The 25318-nt window shown below is 36.3% G+C and overlaps 2 protein-coding genes across 3 annotated transcripts in view; one reads left to right on the top strand and one right to left on the bottom strand.

Moving 5' to 3' along the window:
- Positions 1–10464, bottom strand: part of LOC139690396 (TBC1 domain family member 31) — a 70019-nt gene extending 59555 nt beyond the window's left edge. Inside the window, exons 1-7 of the mRNA XM_071587831.1 lie at positions 10396–10464; positions 10187–10271; positions 9944–10087; positions 9741–9853; positions 6600–6841; positions 1964–2124; positions 1290–1449 (exon numbers count right to left, since the gene is read on the bottom strand). Of these exons, the coding sequence (XP_071443932.1) occupies positions 1290–1449; positions 1964–2124; positions 6600–6841; positions 9741–9853; positions 9944–10087; positions 10187–10269 (903 nt within the window). The 5' untranslated portion in view covers positions 10270–10271; positions 10396–10464. The remainder of the gene's footprint in view (positions 1–1289; positions 1450–1963; positions 2125–6599; positions 6842–9740; positions 9854–9943; positions 10088–10186; positions 10272–10395) is intronic.
- Positions 10465–10536: 72 nt separating this feature from the next.
- On the top strand, positions 10537–14266 carry shrb (charged multivesicular body protein shrub). 2 transcript variants are annotated; one of them, XM_071588373.1, is made up of 6 exons: positions 10537–10824; positions 10919–11121; positions 11248–11425; positions 11523–11637; positions 11828–11957; positions 13639–14266. In XM_071588373.1, the coding sequence occupies exons 2-6, from the start codon at positions 10941–10943 to the stop codon at positions 13692–13694; spliced, it is 660 nt and encodes a 219-aa protein (XP_071444474.1). In that variant the 5' UTR covers positions 10537–10824; positions 10919–10940; the 3' UTR covers positions 13695–14266. The 2 variants fall into 2 exon arrangements, with proteins under 2 accessions (XP_071444474.1, XP_071444473.1); XM_071588372.1 differs by having other exon boundaries at positions 10538–11121.
- Positions 14267–25318: the final 11052 nt, after the last annotated feature.

Below are 25318 nucleotides of genomic sequence, written 5' to 3'. Positions count from 1 at the left end.
TTCCTGTCCATCCCTAATGGTGCAAATGACCTTAGCTGCCGGTCGCCTCCCCTAAATACTACTACTACTACCCTTTTGTGTGAATTTCACATGCCATTTAGGGTTTAGTACTGGGTGAACTCCACCATCACCTTCCAAACTGACCTTCGGGTTGAATGCCATTTTTATGGTTTTATCACACTATTGTAGAAACCACCAGACATATCTTCTTTCTTCTTATTAATCAATACTGGAATGCATGGTAGGCAATACCAATATATTTGGCCACTATTAAATCACCACAGTCATGTACGGATGCTTTTCTTGGACTATGCTACAGAGATGCTTCTGGCTAGATATCACCATCTGAATTGTTGCTCCCACTTTCAACATTGTCAGGTGAAGTTCCAGAGGTAAAGATAACCAGCATCTGGATCAGTGAGCACTCAGTCAGGTCCTAAACATCTGAATCATTACGTGATAAGTGTTGCATAATTTGTCTGAGTTACTCTGAAGTAAGACCACATTTCTATGATGTCTGATGGCTTAGGAGCTTTGGGACCCTTCTCCAACACAATATGTGGTCAAAGCACAACTGATTAGGCAGAGCTAAAAAAGGGATGATGATGAGTGTGTCAGGAAAACAACACATCTCTTATCTCTTGGAAAATTTAGTACCTTTTAATGTATTTGGAAGAGGTTATTTGAGACAATTCCAAATTGTTCATGCAATTTTCATGTAATATCACTACATAAATTTGTAATCTAACAGGTGTAAATATTTCCCATTAACATGACTCTATCCGTTAAAAATCAAACTAAATCAAATTGAAGTGAAAAGAAAGATAACTTAGATTTTTATAAAACCAATCAACATATCTGCTCTGGGGCTGCTAGGCAAATTTACTAATCAATAATGAAAATTTATTATTTACACCACAGATGTAACATTTATAAAAAAATTACACAAGTGAAAATTCGTAAAGGAGGGAGGAGCATTGGATATTAAAAGTGGTGAAAATGACTGCTCCAGAATTTGTAAAGTGAAATACCACCAATTCAATTATAAAATACATAGCAGAAGTGGTATGCCAATACAAATATTTCTGCTACATGATCAGGTTGCCCAAATATTTTATGCAAATATTTATCATAAGGTCAGCCTAATTAGCTTTATGGGCTATGCACTTCTTTACTAAATATTAAGGTTGTGAGTTGGAACTTCATTGATGCCATGTCTTGATTGTTTATCATCATTATGAGCCAAGTCATGAATTTAACTACATAAAACATTTAAAGTAGAAACTTACATGGTTAGAACCACCATCAAAAGGCTGTGGTAAAAACTGCAAACACTTAACACCACAAACCTCATCTGGCAATTCGACCACCTTCATAGCTTCCCAAGTGTCCAAAGAATATGCAATCAATGAATGGGATTTTCCACCAACTACCATTGTTCTCCCATCCCTGAGAATGAAGAGGAGAGACCAACAACATTAAATGAAACTGAACTAACCCTCAAACTGGATAAACTCCACATTAGGCTAAAATAATATACAAAGTTTACTTAAAACCAAATTGAAATATCCCTCATGTCTTGACTTGAGTGTTTCTGTTTTACCTAATTTGAAAATTTTTCAGAAAATTATGAGACTTTTGACCTGGATTCCAAATTGACAAAATAAGTTAATTAGAGCAAAAATAAATGCTCCATCAATAAAGAAAACATACATATATGCCAAATCTTAAACGGTAAAATTCAATTTATATAGCCTGCTTTAATGTGTATACATACTGTTAGTCATCACATCAACAATAAAGATCATGGAATACATATAAAAAATAAATTTAACTGGTAATAAAATTAAAACAACACTATTTTGGAGTGCCTCAAAGAAATTTTGGGATAGCACACACAAAAACAGATATTGAAAAATTTCTTCGCCAAAATAGCAAACCATTGTAATAATAATATAGTCACCTAGTGAAAGCTATGGCCTTCACATGATGATGCTCTTTATTTGATGCAAGAGGTGATATCACTTTCACACAGTCAAAACTTCCAGTGTTCCATACACATATAGTATCATCTTCAAACATTGCTAGAATATAATCAGACGAAACCCCAGGCATGAAGATGGCCTATATAATATAAAGTAAAAGAGATGATAAATCATTTTTTTCAGAATAATCAAATACTGATTTGGGGAAGGCGGAATCAAGCCGATCACAAGCGCAAAAATATTTCCTTGACTGGGACTTGAACACTGGATCTTTTGACTTGCCAGGACCTAACCACATGAGCTAACCAGGAAACGTAATTTACACTGAGATCTGCAGGGGCTTTATGCAACCCAGAGCCCTGATTCTTTGACCAAGAGACAGCGTTAGGGTGCTGTTTCACCCACCAAAGGAGAAATAGACAACACATTTGATTTTATGGGGAAGTTTATTGAATAGCCTTAAGCCCATTGCTTAGGGCCCATGAGCAGTATTGTGTGTTCTGACAAATGGCTAGTGCCGGTCATTGCAGGTCCTTGTATAAAGACTATAGTAATTATGGTTGGACTTGTACTGAGAAATTTTACCCTTGGCATGCAAGATGACATTAAATATATATATGTAAGATACTGGTAATAAACCAAGTCTTTTGAAGAGAGGTTTACATGGTGCATCGCAAGGAGCATTGCTCATAATACGCATAATCCTCTTTTTGATTTTGAAGATTATGCCCACATGGGGAGAGGTACCCCAGAAGAGGATACTAAAAGTAACACGATAATAAAATTCACTGTAGTAAATGGATAGAAGGACCTCAAAATTTACAGAATATCTATTATTTCTAATGAGGAAGCAAATTTGAATCCTTGATATTTTCCAGAAATAACTATTATCTTCACTGTTTCTTTCTTGCATGGTTGACATCATTCCACTCAACTAATGAACGGTTTTCCTTCTGGGTACTCTTCTTTTACCTCATTCAGAAAATAAAAGTACACAAAATTATCACAACGGAGCACTGTGGTCTACCACACACACTGATTCAGATAAATATTTTGTAAGTGGAATTTCATCATGGAACAACCATTATACTTAGCCATTAAATGAACCCTTGCTTCCAATTTGGCAGTTTAAATATAGAAGTCATTTCAATCAAGGGAAATTATTGTGGAGAAATTAATTCATTATGCACATTCAGGCAAATTGTAGCCTTAATGGATTACTTCATTATTAACAAGTTTCTATTCTGAGTTTCATTAAATTACTCTTTCACTGCATTTAACCAGAAAAGTAGGAGCATGGCAATTCTGCAACTATTGTAACTTACTCTGGGAACTTCTAACCGAATAGTTCATGAATGTCACTGTACAGACTTCAAAGCAAATATTTCGAGTGCTTTGGGACCAAATTATAATTAACCTGGGTCATTTGATTGAACGTGCCTTAGTTTTGCCGTAATAATTATGTGATTGTTGTCATTTAAAGTGGTGGGTTAATACATCCAAAACAAAAAGTAGCCATTATCGATAACAAGGATGAAGAGAATGGTACATGGTGAAATAAATTAATAGGCAGGATATGAAGTTATTGCAATTTACATTTTAAGGTATGTTTTGGCTGGGCACACTCAAGAGATTTACTACAATTCTCAGCTTCATCTAACAAGACGCAACCTTACCCCTCATAATGAATTGAACTGCTCTTCAATTTCTCATACTTTCTAATGCCCTTCATTTTGACCATCATGCCATTCCTTTTCCTACCCCAACCTAAGCTGCCTAATGTATTCACATCTATTACAGTCTTCAACATTCAATCGTACATCAAAATGCTCCAGACCCATCTTTCCTGTCTCCTTTGAGTTTATCCCAACATCCACTCTTCTCCTGCACCACGCCTAGTATTCCTTTATTGGCTTTCCTTTCCATTCTTTTAACCTTTTCCATAGGCCTCCACACCCACGTTTAAAATCCCTCCAATCTATGCCTATCATCCTGCTTCAATGCCCAGGTTTCCACGCAGTACAAAACCACATTGAAGTTTTAACCAGACTTTTCTCAACATTCTTTCTCAAAGCCTCAGTCAATGATTCCCTCCTCCTAGTCAAATCTTCTTTACCTAATGCAATTCTTCTTCTTATATCCCTACTACTTATATCATCTAGATCCAAAACACTTCCATCCTATTTTGATATTTAACTTAGCCTTAGCCTTTCCTGAAAACAATTGTTTCTTACTTTAATGCTCCTTCTATGTCTATAACATTGAGTTTCCAATACACACAGTAATGACTGTAAACCCAGGGGTGGCTGGCAAACTAAAGCTTGATCATCCATCAACTTAACTGATTTTATGAATTCCCCACTAGCTTTCATTCCAATTTCCACTGCTTCCCGTGCCTATTTCATTATTTCCTCCATATATACATAGAAAAGCATTGGTGATAATGGAAACCATAGAATTACCCCTCTCGCTGCCACTGTCCATCTAGACTCTATCTACCACTTAAACCTAAGCAGTCTGAGACATGAAAAAGTTGCAGATAAATTGCTGATCCCACCAACTTACTCCTATTTTCTGCAATATATTCATTCATTCTACCCAATGTACTCTATGGAATGTCTTCTTAAAATCCATAAAACAATCAAATGCATCCTAATTGTATTCTGCCCAAAATGATCATCCCCAAAGTAATTATTTGCCCCCTCTTTATCTTCTCATTGATTATCCTACGTATCACTTTATATATGGGTGAAATCAAACTTAATGAAAAAGAATTGACACATGAGACTTTACGTTTTCACAGAATATTATTCCATGGAAATACAAAGTCTTGTCTTACCTCCCTTTCTTTATAATGGAATTCCACAATGTATGGCCTCCAAACTATCCTCCAAAATCAAATTTATTACTCTATCGTCATCATATATGGCAGGAGGACACTAAATTCATCCTCTCAGAATCAACAGTACATGCATGGCCTGGCATAAAAGTGAAAAGTAGTTGCCAACCTTCAAAATGACTGATTACAAAATATCTATTAATATTAATGACAATTAATTACACATCCTATATTTTTCAGATAAAAATAAAATATCTGTAAATCTTTTGGTGTATATCAATGGAAAACCAATCCCTCAATTATATAGCACAAATTTTCTTGATAACATTTTGAAAAGCCAAATCATTTGGGTTGTGGTCATTTAGAATTTAAGAAAGGACTCAGCTCCAAGTGCTACATAATATGAAGTATAATCATCATCAGTATTTCAATCCTAGGATTTGTTAGCTTTCATTAGTTAGTCAGAGTAATCCTAGATTAGATATCTTTCCATTGTACTATATTTGAATGGAAGGCATCCTATTCTATTAGGCAAGATATTCCAGGGAGAATAATGTGGTAGTTTCCTGTTGCCTTCCACATCGCAGTACTCATGCCAATACTGTGACCTTCACTCTCACCCGCAACTGTGGCAGCTGATGCCGGGCCAATCCCCTCCATCTGTGCCACCAGTGCGAAATGAAACTGCTGCCATTCACCATGAGTCAGGGTAGCTTTTTAATATGAGTCTATTTTTCTCATCCCAAAAAACCATTAACAAAATTTTTTCTTAGATGAAAAATTTTCACCAGTCCCCAGAATTCAGCTACACAGGCAGGCACACTACCTCTGGTTTACCCCAGCCCCCTGAGATGTAATAATAATAGGTAATTCAATGGTTTAGGTAGATTTTGGATGGATGCAACAACCAAATAATTCTTTTGTCTTTCCTAAATAATCACAACCCAACATCCTAATCTACAACGATCCCCTCTTCATTTATATTAAGTACCTGTCACACAGGGTCACTACCATTGGGAATTCTACTCAATAATTATGCACAGTCTCTCATTCTGGAGATCTTCAACTCATACTCAAATTATATTTCAAATAAAAAATGGGTCTTCCACCTCATCTCAAATGCTCCTTATGGTCAACTTAAAAAACTGAAAAAATTACTAATTTCCTGAGTATATATATGAGCTTGTCATTAGAGCTAAAAAAATTTCAAAACTCATGAAAAAATCCAGATTTTCATCACTATGGGACAGGGAAATGTAATGACTTGCACCAGATGTTTGTTGCACTAGACAAAAGCAAAACTTAGATGTATGAGACTGTAAATGCACAATAAGCTTCTCTATGTAATAAAATCAGAAATGGGAAAAACTGCCATGAAAAAAATTGCAATACTTCCTGCAGTCCAATTCATATGATTCAGTCAATTAATTTTAATTTCAACAAGTAATGTACTTCATTAAATTAATTATGCATAACTATACCATGAAGGTTTTTTGGACAATATTTAAAAAATAAAACAACCCAAAATCTGAACAAATAAATATTATTATTATAATACCGGCTATAGTTCCTATATTAAACAACAAATGACCAATGAAATGTAACAGGAGGTTATAGAGATTATGCTGTATTATACATGGTGAAAAGACTAAGGTTCCAAATTTATTAATTTAATAAAATATTATGCAATGAATTAGTACAATATAATTCCTTTATACAATGCATTAGATGTAGTTTAATACAGATTAAAATATTCCACGATATTATATTTTTACCTGTTTGATACCCAATTCTGATTGAACATTTAGGCAGTGAGCCTGGGTGTATGTGCTCAAGTCCCATAAAATTGCTTCACCAGTAGCTTCCCGTTTGGATTTGGATGAAACTTTGGGCTTTCCATTGCGCTGGAATAAGCAAGCAGCAGAACTCAAAAGCATTTTCCCCCCATTTCCACCACATGATAGCTGAGTTGGGGGCATGGAATGGCCCTTCAAGGAACAGGACTCCTTCCCATTTTCTGAATGAAATGATTTCATTAATAAGTATTATGAGAAACAAGAAAACTTAAGGCCTTAAGGTTCACCCAAAGGGGGCTAACACACAAAAACAAAAAATGGATGATATCTTATTCAACGCCTCTTTCCTCAACCATGATATAAGATACACAAGATGTAAGCCTACAGATTCAATAGAGAACATTTTGATTGGAGTTACACAATGAACAACCATCAACATAAGTTACACCCATAGATAAGTAGTTATATGAATACCAGGTTTTAGCAAAATATGGTACTTCCGAATATTTCTAATAGCCTTAATCAAATAAATGCAGCATCTGAATGATAAATATGAACCCATTGCACAGAAAATTGCAAAACATGTATTTTTAGAACTAATTGAAAAAAAGGAGGATAATTTGTAGGAGAGAGAATAATGAATAAGAGTATACCAAATCAAAGAACTACAGGCAGACCCAAATATAAAGTAGAAAGATTCGCTGATGAACATGAAGGTGAGAGAAGATGCAAGATGAGACAAGGTGGAAAAGACAGGAGAAAAGCCAATCTCAACTAGGGAAAAAGGCTAGGCAGAAGGAGAATAAGAAATAGACAAAAATAGATTATATATTAGTTCAGGTAGAGACCCTAGAAGAGAAATATTTTTTTCTTAGTATGATTCACAATGATAACTCAAGTTTACAAGCTTAGGTGAAAAACTTTATAAGGGAGTGTTTGGCCATCCATGGGGACATAAGCAATTGATAATAGAAAATTTAAGTTTTGAATAAAAGTTAGTTTCCATCAGAAATTGCATGTGCAGTGCACTGAATAAGGTAAATTCATGCAATGCTGTATAAAGATTTCTTAACATAACTTTTGACTGAACTTCAAGTTACTTTTGATGCTTTTATAGCTTATTCAAGCTATGCCAGAAAAGAGGTCAACTTTTAACCCAATTATAATTTAACCCTTAGAATTAACTTTATCATAATGAGTTGGTTTGTAAAATAAACTTCAATATACAAACAGATTCACACAAACACTACCCGAATAATGCACAACATCTGTCATGCTATACGATATTTATAATATCTTTATAAAGTTAAAAAAGAAACTGCCATAAATTATAGTATTTGCAATAATAAATTACATTCTCAACCAAGGTGCGATATATGAATAATTTCTAGCCAATAACGTAACATGTCATGTTAGTGGTATCAGAATAGCATAATTACTGAGATCAACCACTATCAACTTATTATTACAAAAAAAACAGTGCATGCTAAGAAAATTATTAAAAGTAATATAAATTTATGATAAATTGACATTGTTTTCTAGGTGATATCCTTATACCTATGACCAAATATACCCATAACAATGACTAATAATATGAAGATGATGTGGATTAGAAAATTAGCCATTGAAAATTCAACATTTCCAATAGACAGAAATTAACTTAGTGAGTGATTATTTTAAGTTTTGTAGTCTCATGATATCAAGATTCCAATAGATACAGAATCTCAGAAGGAAAAGTTTCAAAGTAGATACTAAAAGGTAAGGTCATTGAGTTTCCCAAGCCCATTTGCATGAAGTGGGATTCCTGGTTTGAGCAGACAATTTATCTAGGCACCCACAGTGAAGATGTGGTTGAATATTTCAAGACTGAATGAAAAGGGAGGGGCTGCTTTTCTAAAACACAAGTCATCAACATAAATCCAGGCAATCAAATACCAGTTAGCACACATTTCAATGAATTGTACCCCTTGAATGGAATGATTTACATCTTTGAAAGGAAATATGGACAATTTGGAAGGAAATCTATGGATAATGTTAATTTAATTTCACTGCGGATAATCACATAGTTTGATGGAGTTATTCCTTCTTCGCAAGTCAATTGGTGGTGAGCAAAGATGGTGCTTAATAACACTCTTTGACCATCTCATGCGTGCCATAGTCTCAATTAGTTTTCATTTCATTCTAAAATGAACATGGATGAGAAAGTGAAAAGTCAGCCAAAATATCAAAATTCATCAAAACCTAAAAGGTGAACCAATGCAGACATACCCACATTACTGTATAAATCTAATGTCCCTTATTGAATGCATAATTCGTGGAGTCAAGATGGATTAGTAACCAACATCCAGAGTATCTTAGCCTGGGCAGTTCTCACTTATCACAATCACACAGAAAGGTGTATTCCTGGATTCCCTATGCATGCCCATAAAGACACAAATGTTAGCTAACTATTTATCACAGAGGAGAAACCTAGAGTCACCGCCAATCTCCTATCAAGCCTCCAGTCATTATGACACCAGTGCAAAAATGCTCGAGTTGGAATAAATACTCAAGGAAAGGATTATAATAATAAACAAAATCTTCATCAATTGGAGACTGAAAAAATTACAGATACGAATTGCAAGAAAAATATAACTATTTATATTCAAGACATCGCATAACTTCAAAATGTCAGCTATATAAAATTACATCCCCAACTATTGTCAAACTTTCATCCTCTGGGCACCTACTTCAACTGTTTCAGACATTGCTTTGATCTACCATCACTTATAATTTCCTAATAAGTGGAGTATCTGGATCTCCACTTTTGGACATTAAACTCAATAGCCCTTTGCAAATGATTGTAATATATGAAAATCTTGACTTTTCCACAAACAATAGTACCCACAATTATATTTGTAAAAGCAAACGAAAATTGCCAAACCCTGACAATCGCAAATTGTACAAATACCTCTCTTTCATAAAACATAACTTTACACTACACCCTTTCCCTTCTCAAAATCCATAATTTCAGTTGAATATGATTCAATGTGCATATCAAAAGCATTCATTACTCATAATGGTATATAGCTCATTAAAGATATTCACTACACCTAATTGGGTGTATATTGAATTATTTACCGAAGTTGATGAGCTTGATATCACAGTCTGATGAAGCAATAATCACTTCTTTCTTGTTGCAGGTAGAAAATGCTATTGCGGTGCAATCACTGTCGCTGGGCAAGGACCAAAATCTATAAGGTTCAACAGGATGATCCAGTGTTTAACAATGAAAAAATAACGGAACCATTTGAAAGAAAACAATTTCTAGGGTTGTTACATACCTATTACATTTCAAATTTATGATGAATATATTTCCTTTAGCGTCGGTAACTGCCAAGATATCTTCTGAGCCATGGAAGGCACAATGTAGGAAACGTACTGGATGAGTACTGCCGCCCACTGTGTGATGAACTTGGACAAGTAAACTAGCATTGGAAAAGAATTCAGCCTTGGCATTAGATGGGACGAAATTAACTCGATTTTATTTCTAATATTTTCTACATGTAAAGAGATTTTCTGCGTACCCATCCGAACGAAGAGGTTTACGATAGAAACCGTACTTCTTGATCCCAAGTGAACTCTCGTTGCACTTCAAATTGACAGCCATCACTAAGTATTAATATTTAGATTTTTATCGTTAGCAAAAAATATTTTATAAAACTATACAAACGAGTAAAATATTTGGTGAATAAATGAAACGACGTTCAAACATAATGAAAAATGCTACATTTACCTGCCAAAAAGGTACGAGTACATCTCAAACCAAGCGGCTTATATTTGATATAATATTCCCTCTACTGTTCGGTTTTCGAAATGGCCAATTGCGATCCTCAGTTGTATATCTTAGGGCTCGCAGTGCGCGCAAGACTCCTATGGAATCCTTAAATTTATAGTGATTGAAGGAATTGTCAGGATAGGTATTAATTAAAAAAATTGTGGAAAAATCAAAAACAATTTTTTAAAGAATATTTCCTGCTTGCTATCCCCGTAAATTACTGAAAAGTAATTTCAAACCTTAGAATGTTTCGCCTTCTTTTGTTAGCATGACGTTATACGCGCATGAGCAATAATTGAGTGATCATAACAGTGCTTCGGAGTAAGGAATTTGTGGTGAAATTGAAGTTTATTCTCAGTTTTTGGAAATGATATATTCATAGTAGGGGTAATTCGATGTGTTTATAAGATAAGGAAGGTTTCCTTTGATAGTTAGTAAGCGTATGCTGGACAGTACATTCGTACCGTTTTGGATTCTTCAGCTTAGTGAATAAAGCAAGCAGTATGAGTTTCCTAGGAAAAATGTTTGGTGGGAAGAAGGGGGACAAGCCCCTTAGCACTGGAGATGCTATTCAAAAACTCCGTGAAACTGAAGATTTGTTGATAAAAAAACAGGAATATTTGGAAAAGAAAATCGAAATAGAGCTAGCGACAGCCAAGAAGCATGGAACGAAAAATAAAAGAGGTTCCTTTCAAGCATGTTTTTAAATTAATCATTCTATACGTGTTGTCATATTTTTGTTGTTCGGCTGGATATTATAACTTGTCACTTTATAAATCATGCCATCCTTTATGAATCGCTTACTTTTAGCTGCTCTGCAAGCCCTGAAGCGGAAGAAGAGATATGAAAAACAGTTGCAGCAAATAGACGGGACACTGTCCACAATTGAAATGCAACGGGAGGCATTGGAAGGAGCCAATACTAATACTGCAGTTTTACAAACTATGAAAGATGCTGCCAATGCCCTTAAGGCGGCGCATCAACACATGTCAGTATATCTTTCATAATGATTTTTAAATAAGTTCAAATTCATTAAAGTTACTAGGTACTTATTGGATTATATGGACATGTATCGTTCATGACAGGGATGTCGATCAAGTCCATGATATGATGGATGACATAGCGGAACAGCAAGACGTAGCCAGAGAAATTTCAGATGCTATATCCAATCCGGTTGCCTTTGGTCAAGATGTCGACGAGGTAAAAACTATATTAAGCGTTGTTTTACACATATTATCTGCAATATTTTGACCTATTTTTTGTTCATTTATTTTTGAGTAGGATATATGAACATTTTGCTGTCTTATCACTTTAACTATTTGGCTTTTGTGAATCATGCTTACAATATAAAATGCTTATTTTTTTCTTATTTTATTACCCCAAATACCAGGATGAACTAGAAAAGGAATTGGAAGAGCTTGAACAGGAAGAACTGGATAGAGAGCTGCTAGATGTTGGTCCTTCAACAGATGACCTTCCATCTCCTCCCACAACAGAAGTGGTCAAACCGAAAGCTGCAAGTAAGTTTTACCTTGGAATTCCATTTTTTTGGAGGAAATATTTGTTAAATCTAGCTCCATGTGGATTGGTTGGTAATGGCTTGTATTAAGTCTTATCATTAATACTATTACACATATTATAACTGCAGAAAGCCTGAATGTTACCAAACGCCTTAAAGACTGATAAATTCCCAAATGATAACTAAAATTCTCTATCCAGCATATTTATTCTAGAAGATGTCCCTTTATGGTAAATGACTAAAAACTAATTCAAATTGTTACCTCGTAACATACAGTTGAGTGGAAGTAGTTAATATGCATTTACAAGATATGAGAGAGGATAGAATTGTTAGGTTAATATGAAATGAAATTGAGTAATATGAAATGCTACTTGAAATATGGTAATTGTATGCTATGAATGAGTGGAGAACCAGATGCTAATAAGTTACTCAGCAGAAAATGGAACAAAAAGTAGGGAATGTGGAGGTGACAATATTGTTAGAAGAGATACCAGCACACATTTCATTGTAGTCTAGGTTTGAATGCTAAAAATTGCCATTAGAAGGAAGAAATACATAATGTGTATTGTATGAAAAGGGAATTAATTGGGAATACTTCTTGAAGCAAGCACTAGATAGTGGTTGGAAGAAAATGAGTAGTGAACAATGGAAGTAATGATTGTGGAATAAGAGTATGTTTTAGGAAAATAGAAATGAATGTTTGGAGATAAGGGTATATTTTTACAGGAAAAATAGTTAAATAACACCTTCCTGATATGATTATCATGGGAATGGCAACATATACTGAAAATTTATAATAAATGGTATGTATATACATATTATGGCCAGACGCCAGTCTTGGAAATGTGTTGCCAGTTCTCAGACTTTCCCATGGACAAATGCTTTTTTCAGTCTTACTCAGGCCTGAAAGGGGATGTCATTATATTATCTAAAATATTTGATAGGTATGAAAAGAACTGGAAGAATATGAACATGGAATTATGAGGCTTATGAAAGAATATACGATGAATTGAGTTGCAAAAACAATGGAATAAAGAAAGGAAGTTAATGGAAAGATCACTGCAATTATGGATAAACTTCAGTGCAAGCTAAATTGAATGCACTGCACTTGAAGGTATTTAAGGGAGAGGAGTGTGTGATGCCATTGCATAAATAATGTCACTAATTGATAGCAATATAGAATACAGCATGACAAATTTGTCTGTTTCATAGATTTTGGGAAGTCATTCAGTAGATTGAATTGGGTAGAATTAATCATAGTGATAGGTAGGTAATTTGGTTGGAGTAAGACATTTAGAAATCAGAGGAAGGGTGTAAAGTAACTCGGCATCAATATTAGCATATTCTTAACATAAAGTGCCTAGAGGTCCACAGTTAAATGCCCAATCCAATGGTCAGCATACTTTGTCTTAAGTGCTCTCCAAATAGCACCCCAAGTAGGGATCAGGATACCACTGAAAAAAAAACCTGTTACCTCCAGGATTTGAACCCGGGCCCTTGGAATGGGAAAGCCAGTACATAAGCCACTGCTCTATCATTACCCCCCCCCCTCAGGTTAATGCGCCCATCTCCATATGTGTGTATGAGAAATTTATATTGTTGAAACTAATACCATTGGTTGACTTCTTGTAGTTCTGGAAATTATAAATTTTGGCTTTATTTTCGATATTGCATTTTTTCAGAGAAACAAGAAGAGGATGATGAAGACATGAAAGAGCTTTTGTCCTGGGCAAACTAAGAGTAGTGCCTTTTCATTTACTGCCACAATTGTGGGAAAATTTTGAACTTTTTGGATGAATAATAATTTGCTAAAGGAATCACCTCTTACTCCAAAATGAAAAATATTTCTTGCATCTTTACTTAAACCTTGGTGGATATTAAATTATTGTTGATCTGCACAGTTTTGTCCATGGAGATCTTTTAATATTTTTTATTGTTAATAAATGCTGCCATGGCTTCAAGTTTACTGTAATGCTTTGTATTATATTTATGTAAATTGATTCTATAGTGAGTGGCCTTAATAGGGAGTATTGAAAATGATTGGCCTATCCTAATATAAGTCTATAAAGCCACTGTGAAATTAATGAATACTAACTTAAGGCTTTTGTTTTATTTATCAATTATGGCATTTAGTTATAAAACAAAAATACAGTTTGTGGTAATGAATCTCGACAAAACAAACTGTTGAGCAATCTTTGGCATTCTTGCTTCAAAAGCATTAGCCTTATCCAAATGAAAGTGATATAAAGGGATAGGTTTGCTATTATAAATCAATATGTATTGTATGATAATTAAAGTACTATTTATAAGTATTGTTGTTTGATTCCAGCATGGCAAACTTTATTTTATATCAAGCTCTTAAGCTATAATTTTTTGAGGATCCAAAGTGTATTATAAAACTATTGACCTCATTGAAGGTATAGATTATATATGACATGTAATGAAAGTGTACTCATTCATTTATGTGTTCATGGTTTGAAACTTAATTCAGAGGCTTCTCTTCCATGCAACCCATATTGCATCCTTCAATTTGTTTGGCATTACGATACAATCCTCATTAAATTATAATTTCATGTTGGGCATTGAAGGTGGGGTTACTGTATCAAAATCAGTGATTGATAAATAGTAAAATATAAAGGTGAGACTGTATAATAATTAAAGTCTTCTGTGAAAGTGCCTAGCAATGGTGACATAAAATGTGTAGCTATCTACATAATGTCCTAATATTCTTTACTGTAATAGGCCCTTAAACTCTTGTAGTCAATAAGACAATGGAATCAATGAGACAGGAATAAATGACATATAAGAAATTTCTTCCTGAAATTTCTAAAGAACGACTATTGGAATCGAAATTGGGTAGTAAATCAATATTCAAACAATTTAGTAGTGTATATGTATAATTCCCCTCCCATGGACTACAACCTTGACTTGGTGGAAGGGCTTATTGATTCCGATGACCCCTAGAGCTGTGCTGGCAGGAGCAATGATAATTGCAAGTAGGGTCTGGAAAAAGAAATACTTAGTTATTCCACATATATTTTATTAAACACAACCTAGGTTTCGACTTACGAAGTCATCATCATGTGAAGTACAGAAGACACAGAGCTTTATATAGTAGACAGAGAAGAGGAGGGGGAGGTGTTTGAGAAGTGGGAGGAGAGGAAAGAGAAGGGAAGTAGTAGTAGTTTTGAGGGGAGGCGACCGACAACTAAGGTCATTTGCGCCATAGGGGATGGACAGGAAAGGATGAAGGGTGGACCCGGCGTCGGCATTTGGTGTGTATGTTTGGGGGAGGGGAGAAGGCGGTTGGGTATGGTGTCCGGGTGGGAGAGGGTGGTTGGGTAGGGGCATCAGGGGGAAGAGGGGCTGTGGAACAGAGGGAGATCCAGGAGGGGGGAACGGGAGGAATAAGTAATGTCATAAACTAACATGCCCTTATGATGACTGTTCTTTGAAATTTCCAACCGTTCCAAGGCATCTAATCTTAAGCTTTTTTCTCTAAATGTAGAATTTTAGGGACAAAGTCACTGGAGTGGTTATTTTCTATAAGATGCTGGGCAAAATTGGAAGAAATATTTCCGTTTTTAGAACAGGCGTAATTTTCCTTTGCACGATCACAATTTCCTCCCGGTTTGCCCAATGTAAAAGGCAGAGCACTCACAACACAATTAGTAAACTCAAGTCCTTTCCAATATAGGAATTTGGTCTTTGCAGTATGATAAAAGGTTCCCTAAGTTGGCTCTATTATAGAAGGCTGGTTTAATATTGTTTTCTGCAAAGGATCTGGTGACTTAACAGGATTAAATTCCCCAGAAAGAGAATTGTTTTCCACTTTGAAACGTATTTTTTGGGGGTTGATTTGAAAATTGATTTGACTACTATTTTCTCTAATTTGTTTCAATACAATTTTTCAGCAAAAAATTTTGGGAGCAAAAACCGTTGTTTTCTATCACTTTTATTATTTTAAGTTCTTTTTGGGTATTTTGTGAAGATACAGGAATGCTAGTGAAGCGGTGGACCATGGAGTTGAACGCCACTAATTTTTGTGTGAAATGATTTCTTGAGGTGGAGTGAATGATATGATCCGTACAAGTATCTTTCCAAAAAATGGAGAAGTCCAGTTGCTGATTATTTTTAGCTGTAGTTATATCTAAAAAGTTAATGGACTCATTGAGTTCTTTCTCCATAATGAACCTAATGTTTTAGTCCAAGGAATTAAGACTTGTCAAGAAGCTATCGAGTTGTCTTTGTGAACCTGCCCATTCACAAAATATATTGTCTACATAACAGTGCCAACAGACTATGTTTTTCACCAAGTTGTTGGAAGAGGAGAACAGAACACTTTCCACCAGGTCCATATAGATGTCCGCTAGTAGAGGAGATACAGGGGATCCCATGGCCAGACCCTGGGTTTGTTAGAAGTACTTTCTGTTCAACTACTCTCTACCACCCGGATGCCATACCCAACAGCCTTCTCCCCATCCCCCCAAACATACACACCAGTTTCCCTTCTCTTTCCCCTCCTCCCACTTCTCGAACACCTCCCTCCCTCTTCTCTGTCTACTTTATAAAGCTCTGTGTTTTGCACTTTACCTGATGATGACTTTGTAAGTCGAAACCTAGGTCGTGTTTAAAAAATATATGTGGTATAACCAAGTATTTCTTTTTCCAGAATGAATTCCTTCCACAAAGTGACGCCTCAAACCATTCTTTCCATACAATAGGGTCACCCATGTGAGATATGTCGAAGGTTAAAAGCCAGATGAAAGGTAGTCCTCGCAGCATCTGTTCCTTGTTGAGGTGGCTGCAAAGGTGTCTGACCCCAGTGGGGCAGCTATTGAATCATAGTGTCATGTCAAAAACACTATTGAGGAAGGCAATGGGAAACCACTTCAATTATTATTCCGAAGACCTTTATGATGGACAGTATAATGAATATCAGTCCTGGCAACAATTGGTCTCGGCCCAAGCAGCAGGAGAGGCAGGGTTTCTGTGATTGTCATCTTATAAAAGCCTTGCAAAGCAATTTCGACAGCAGCAGACACAAAGGAAGAAGACCAAATTAGTTGAATAGGGACTTGGAATGTTAAGAACAAGAAAATTAGAGAATGTAAAGCAAAAGATGGAAAGAGGAAATGAAGATATTTTAGGTCTGTGTGAGGTGAGATGGAAGAATTGCAGTGATTACTGGAGTGATAGTTATAGAGTAAAATACAGTGGAGGGAACGAGAGCCAGTTAGGGGTTGCCAAAACATTGAATAAAGAGGTAGGAAGAAGTATAGTCAACATAGAGCAAGCAGCAGATGGAATATAACTAGTAGAGGTAAAAGAGGAACCGACGAGTTTAGTCATTGTTCAGGTATGCATTCCACCAAGCAGTCAAGGGGAGGAAGTGGATAAGGTATACAATCAATTAGAGTACTTAATTGTGTGTATTCCTGTAGGGAAACATTTGGTAGTTATGGAGGATAGGAATGCGATGGTAGTTGATGGAAGACATGGTGATGAGAGGGGGGACAGCAGTTTAGGTACTAGGAATGACCTCTGGGAGAAAGGAATTGAGTTCTCGAAGAGGAGTTAGTCATCACAAAAACTTGGTTTAGACACCACAAAAAGCCTAGGTGTACATGGAAAATGCCAGGTGACTCAGAAAGGTACCAGTTAGGTTATATTATGGTTAGGCATGGGTTTAGGAACAACATAATCAATCCACAGTTTCCCAGGAGTAGCAGTTGACTTGGATCACTTAGTACTCATGAAGTGTAGTAGGGATGGAGGGTCAAGAAATGGAATTTAGAAACATTAACTGGAATGGCAAAGAAGGAATATCAGCAGGCTCTAGAGAAAATCATGTGTGAGGAAAAAGAGCTGAGTACTATTGAGGAATAATGAAAATACAACAAAGAAAGCATATCGAAAGCTGCAAAAGTAACCATAAGAATTGTTAATAGGAAAAGAACTGGAAAACCATGGATCACAAATGAGATGATTAGAAAGATAGATGAGAGAAGGAAATGGAAGAACGCAGACAGAAGAGTTAGGCAGAAGGAAGTGCAAAGAGTTAAATAATATATTGAAACAAGTAACAAATAGAGCAAAGGAAGTGTGGTGGAGGATGCAGTGTGAGGATATGGAAAGTTTGCTGATGAAGGGTGAAATTGGTTCACTCTGCAAGAAGGTGAAAACACTATCAGGAAGTAAAAAGGGAAGATCAGTGTTAACAGTTAAAGATAAGTCCGATAAGATTATAGTTGAAACAGGAAAGATCCTAGAGAGATATAAGGAATATATGGAAGAACTTAATGGTAAAGAACTTAAGACATCAAGCTTAGACATGGAATAAGAATATGACATACTACCTTGATCAAAAATTTCCCGGAATTTATTCAGAAAATTAAAAATACAAGTTTATTCATCTAAATCTATATTGTCCCCTTCAAAGTAATCCCCATCGACTGCAACACACGTATGCCAGCGCTTGATCCAATCCTCGAAACATTTTTTATATTCGGTTTTCGGTATGTCCATCAGTGCTTCCTGCGATTTTTCCATTACTTCCTCTCGGCTGCTAAAACGCGTTCCCCGTAATGGTTTTTTAACTCGATTGAACAGAAAGAAGTCACAGGGAGCCAAATCAGGTGAATTCGGTGGCTGTTGGATGGTATTTGTTGCATTTTTCGTCAAAAAATTACGAATAATGATAGCACTGTGCGACGGTGCGTTATCATGGTGCAAAATCCACGAGTTTTCTGCCCACATTTCTGGTCTCTTTCGGCGAATTGCTTCACGCAAACGTCTCATAACGCCCAAATAATACTCTTTGTTTACTGTCTGGCAAAAATTCATGATGCACTACACCGTTGTAATCCATGAAAACCGTCAGCATTGCCTTCTTTTTTGACTGAAAACGACGTGGTTTTTTTGGTCTCGGCTCATTTGGTGAACGCCATTCACTTGCCTGATGTCTGGATTGCGTGTCGTACTCAAACCCACGTCTCGTCTCCAGTAATGATCCTTTTGATGAATGTGGGATCAGATTCAGCCTCGCAAATCATGTCTTTTGCGACGTCAACACGGTCTCTTTTTTGCATGAAATTGAGGTCTTTTAGAACCAACTTTGCTGCTACACGACGGAAACCCAAATCATTAACCACAATGTCTTGGGCGGATCCATAGGCAATGTTCAAGTCCTCCGCTATTTCTCTGATGGTTAATTTGCGGTTATTGACCAACATTTCTTTTACTTTATCAATTTTTTCACCGACTTTCGATGTCGATGGTCTGCCACTGCGTTCATCATCTTCGATTGACTCACGACCACTTCTGAACCGCTCGTGCCACTGGTAAACGACCGTTTTTTTTAGAGAATCGTTGCCGAAACACTTTTCCAACATTTCCAACGTCCGTGCGCCACTAAATCCGTTTTTTACGCAAAATTTAATACAAGTTCGTTGTTGCAAATTTAAATCCATTTCTGAAATTGTAAAAAATCGCCAACACACACAGAGATAGATGTACTCTTGGCTACGTAACTTTTGCAAATGTCAAGTTATGACACTAAGATTTAAAGGGAATATCAACAACAGATGTACCAATTTAACAAAAAAAACAGAACTCAAATCGGAACGTTGGGAGCGCCACACGGTGGTTATTCCGGGAACTTTTTGATCAAGGTAGTAAATGAAGGTAGCTTAGGTCCAGGCATAAGCAATAAATAGAAAGGGCATTAAGGGACATGAAATTAAATTAGGTGGTGGGGGTAGACAACATTCCAGTGGAACTACTAAAAGATTTAGGAAAATGTGGTAGGAAGAGACTATATGTCCTGATTTGTAGCATCTATGAGAAAGGAGTCTGGCCAGAAGACTTTGTGAGATCAGTGTTAGTTTCTATTCCAACATTCTAAACATGATGTCTGAATTATACATGCTGTCAGGCATACTAGGGTGAACTCCACCATCACCTACCAAACCAACTTTTGGGTTGATTACTGTGTTTATGGTTATATTTTTATAAATGGATATATATTTATTTATACATACAAAAACAAATATATATATATAATATATATACATACATATACAAATATATATATATATATATGGGTCGCAGTGGTCCAGGGGGTAGAGCATTGGACTACTGACCGGAGGGTCCCAGGTTCGATTCTTGGGCAAGTCTCTGGGCACCTGCAGCTCCACCCAAGCTATGTGATTTTTTGGGTACCAGATCTTTCTGGGAAACCATAACCGGTGCAGGGAAAGGAACTGGCCCCAGTGTGATTTTGAGATTAATGAGGAACTGAAAGCATCATTAACCGAGATGAGGCAGTGGGTGAAACAGCAAGTCAAAGATGATACCCACTTTGTCCGAAGGTGTGATAAGAGGAAACTGGAAGATTTTAGGTTGACCAGAAGTGAAAGAAGCTCATGTGATGCAGATTCCGATCAGGCTAGAGGAATACAGGAAAGCATCCTACGGAGAGAGCAGCCAAAGAAGCGAGGAGATGGAAGGAAGGATAGGATAAATGTGAGACTGAAGAGGGAAGTGCTTCTGATGAGGGAGGACATAGTGTCAAGGGAGGGGACGTCTCTTGGTGATCCAGGGTCACCCAAAGTGAAAATATTTGGTGATTTCATAATACGTTTCGTCAGAGGTTGTGGCGAAGGTATCAATGAAGGCGTTCAGTGTTTACCGGTGATAAGAGTGGAACAATTGGACAATAAAATAGCTAATATGGCTAGTGAAGGTGATGAAAGTGTTGTCATAATTCACGTAGGGACAAATGACGTAAAAAGTGCTAAGTCAGAAGACCATCTAATCGGTTTTATTTGGGATTTGGCGATCTTGGCCAAAAACAAGTTCAAAAGTGCTCAAATTTTCATTAGTGGAATTCTTCATAGAAGGGACCTACATTGGAAGAGAATTGATGCCATAAACGAAGGAATAGAGTGGGTTTGCATGCAACAAAGTCTGACATTTGTGGACCCGAATTGTTAGGTCGGTGACAGGCACTTTGGCTGCGATGGAGGGCATTTAAACAGGAAGGGATCCCTGGTTATGTCTAATCTGTTTAAAAATGTCGCACTAAAGTTCAGTGAGCAGGGAAACCTGTAATGGGCACAAGAGGTGGACCTCACAATACCGAAGGAAAGGAAGGTAAGGGCTTGCAGGGTAGTGTTGCAGGTAAACTGCCAAAGTATTCTAAATAAAGTATGTCATTTCGAGATGTTAGTTGATGCATGTAATCCAGATATTGTGATAGGCACGGAGTCGTGGCTAAGTGATTACATTATGTCAAATGAGATTTTTCCTCAAAATTTGGCAGTTTACAGAAGGGATAGAGATGGTCGTGGAGGGGGTATATTCATATTTGTAGATAAAAACTTAATGGAATGGAATAGGTGAGAAATGATTGTGAGATGACGTGTGTTCATGTTAAAGGTAGGAATGGAGGGAAAACTTCAAAAAATAGTTGCTATGTACAGAAGCCCCAACGAAGGGATGTACGCAGTTGAGGTATTAGCAGACATATGCTCGGCTATCCCCGAGGATCATACCCTCATAGCGGGGGACTTGAACCTTCCAGGTATTCAATGGTCGGCAGACGAGGTCACGGTGGGGGGTGGGAAGGCTCAAGAAATCGTTAGTCGTCTTATAAATGAGGAGGGTTTAGTACTGTTGGTGGAAAAATCCACGCACGGGGGAAGCATCCTCGACGTCATCCTTGTGAGACTGAAAAAGTGGGTATGGGAAGTCGAGGTTCTTCCGGGAATAAGTGACCATTCAGCTGTGCGTATGTATCTAAACTGGGAGAAGGCTCAGTATAAGGGGCTAGTAAACAAAAAGACAGTTTGGCAATATAAATGTGGTGATAGGGAAGGGTTCCAGACCTTTTTAAGGGAAAAGTATTTGGAATGGGTAAGTGGTGGGCAGAATGTAGAAGAAATCTGGAAAAAATTAAGGGGATAATGGAGGAGGGACTAAATAAATTTCTCCCAAAAAAAAAATTCTAAGAAAATACTGACCCACAGTTCTACAACCACAAAATCAGATCCTTGAAGAAAAAACTGAGAGTGATTCACAAAAAACGGAACGAGAGCTCAGAATGGCTCATAATTTACAAAAAATTAGTTTGTGAATTAAATAGAGAAAAGAAAATAGCCAAAGAAAGTTTTCTACAGAAAATAATCGGGATAGGTAATGCAAATAAATTTTACAAGTACCTCTGGAGGAGGAAAGAAAACAGGGAAAACATAACAGCTTTAAAAAAAGAGGATGGGACACTAATCCTTGACGATAAGGAAAAGGCTAATGCATTTAATAATTGGTATGCAAGTGTATTTAAGGTGATGGTAAATAAAAAGGATTCTGTAGATATATCTCTAAGTCAACAAGAAGGTGAAAAAATATTAAATACCAAATGTATTAAAATGACGAGCGCAGAAATTTATAAAAAAATTATGAAAATGAGGGCAAATAAATCAAAAGGGGCAGATGGTATCTCAATTGACTTGCTTAAATTGGGTGGTAGTGTAGTTTCAAATTATATAAATCATTTATTCAATGTTACGTTCAACAATAATGCCCTGCCAAATGCTTGGAAGGAGGCATATGTTACGCCAATTTTCAAAGGAGGAGATAAGGCACTTGTTGATAATTATAGACCGGTAAGCTTGACATCAGTTGTATGCAAGCTATTAGAAAAGATAATGGCTGATTATCTCTGGGACCTGTGGGAGAGTGAGAATTGGTTGTATACTCGCCAATACGGTTTTAGAAAAGGGCACTCTTGTGAAACTCGGCTATTAGGGTTCTGCCAAGAAATGTTCGACTCTATGGATGTGGGAATAGAAGTGGATGCTATAATAGTCGACCTGTCAAAAGCCTTTCACAAAGTTGACCATGATCGCTTAATGCTTAAGATGGGCCAATTGCCACTACACAGAGATGGAAGAGTAATCTCTTGGGTCAAAAGTTTCATGGAAAGTCGAACACAAAGGGTCAAATTAGAAGTGTATTCTGAAAAAACAAGGGTAACATCAGGAGTCCCACAAGGAAGCGTACTTGGCCCGCTCTTGTTTTTAATCTATTTAAATGATCTCTCTGTAAATATTAAATCTCAGATAAGACTTTTTGTAGATGACTGTATTAGCTACAGGAAAGTCGAAAATGACGGAGACCGCAACATACTTCAAAGGGACATTAATAAAATGGCGGATTGGGTGACAAATAATGGGATGGATATTAATGTTAGTAAATGCAAATCCTTCACTTTTAGTAACAAGGTAAATGGAAACAATAGGGATTATAAATTCTCAGAAAATTTCATTCCTAGAAGTGATACTTGCAAATACTTAGGTGTATATTTAACTAAGGATTTAGGGTGCGGGCTAAATGTGGAGTACATCTTTAAGAAAGCTTTCAAAACTCTTCATTGGGTGATGAGAAACCTCAAATGGAGCATTAGAGCAACGAAGGAGAAGGCCTATCAGACCCTGGTAAGACCAATTTTAGAGTACGCATCTCTTGTATGGGACCCTCATGAAGAAGGACAAATCAAAAAACTGGAAAAGGTACACGGAAAGGCTGCCAGATGTACTGGGGAAGCATAGGAGGATGGAGAGTGTGTCTGTCATGCTAAAAACGCTGGGAACCTCCACAAGCTAGAAGGAAAGTAAGCAGACTTTGTGGAATGTTCCGCATTCTGAAGGGGGAGAAAGCTTGGGCAGATCTTAGGAAAGAGGCGGGGAACCCAAATTTTATAGGGAGAAATGACCACTAATTTAAGGTAAAATGCCGGGCACAAAGAACGAATAAAAAAAATGTTCTTTTCTGAATAAAAAAATTGTTGATTGGAACACCTTACCTGCAAAAATATTCTAGCCCTTTCCTAACAGAGTGCATACTTTTAAGAAAAGATGTAAGGAATATATGTAATAATTTGACTGATGTGCGGCGTATTGTATTTTATGTAACAGCTGAATTTTTTTTTTTATTTATCCTTATTTTCTTGCTGATTGATTGACATAAATGAAATGGGGATTGTCTTGTTTTCTTAAAGAGACTTGTGTTTGGAAGTTTCCTTTAAGTGTACTTTTGTTGTACTGACTGATTTTATCTATTATCTTTTATGATTACTGTGAAAGCGTTTGGAAAAAGGAAGAGATGTTGCTACATGAAAAACACTTTCCCTAAAGGAAGTTAACTTCCTTTTTGGAAAGCAATTTGCGTTTGAAAAAAGAAGTTGCCACATCCTGTATATTGTATAGCATGCAACAAAATAAAACCAAATCCATCCATTCACATCCGATAATACGCATTTAGTGTGAGAATTTGCTAGTATTCATGTTTTTAAGGTTTTAATTAACCCAAAAAAATCAATCCTATGAATTTCGAGTTAATCTCTAGTACCTTCCAATTTAACGAAGCTTCCATTGTACATGAAAGAATCATATCTGAATTTAACTAAGCTTGACTAAAATTATCTAATCAATCACAGAAAAACCCAGCTTTATTATCAGTATAACTGTGTTCATCTACAACCCATCAGCATCCCTTGAACAGCCACATGAATTATTCATGATTGCATATTATGTAGATATTTTGAATTTACAAGATTTTATTTTTTGCCCATTGCTCTCTTCTAATACATATTAAAATGTTATCTAAATTCAAATAAAACCATGCACTCACTTGTAGATAAACCCATAGGTAGTATCATGGGGCAAGCACTCCACGATTTATTCTTTGCAGTTTTCCAAGGTCAATAATTGCAACTTTGAAGGAGTCCTTCAAAATTGTTTTTTGCTGAGCTTGATATTTTGTCATACATAATTTGACAATAAGTCTCTGGTTTTCAATAAATGGGTTTAAACTTTGTTAGTTTCCATTCATTTGAATGGCATTTGTTCTAACTATGTGATGGAAACACTAGGCAGCCTCGTCAATATTCATTCTTTTCTGAATATAAAAATTTATTGGCCAATAACAATGCTCTCTACTGTATGGCATTTGCTAATGCATGATTACTACACTAGATATAACTCACAGGGAGGAAGAAATCAACCACATGAATTAAACTAAAACATACCGTAATCGCCACTATGTTATTAAGGAACACTAGGTTATTCCCAAGATCTAGTTCCATGAAAACTATTGAAACTAGAGTATGTGATGGCATGAAACGTAAACTGATGTGAGGGAGTTCCAAGTATTAATAGACAACAGTTTCAGGAATTTCTTGAGCTTTTAACAATTAATAAAAAAATTCATAACTGATGCATGCCTGCCAGACCTTGATAGTCTTCAATAAATCTCCATTTTTCCATAGGCACATATTTTGCCCACTATGGTGATGGAGAA

Source organism: Hetaerina americana, unplaced genomic scaffold, assembly GCF_022747635.1.
Source record: "Hetaerina americana unplaced genomic scaffold, ioHetAmer1.1.p SCAF_3, whole genome shotgun sequence".
NCBI classification, from domain to species: Eukaryota; Metazoa; Arthropoda; class Insecta; order Odonata; family Calopterygidae; genus Hetaerina; species Hetaerina americana.
Note: the sequence above shows the minus strand (reverse complement) of the source record. Positions and strands in the feature narration are given on the sequence as shown.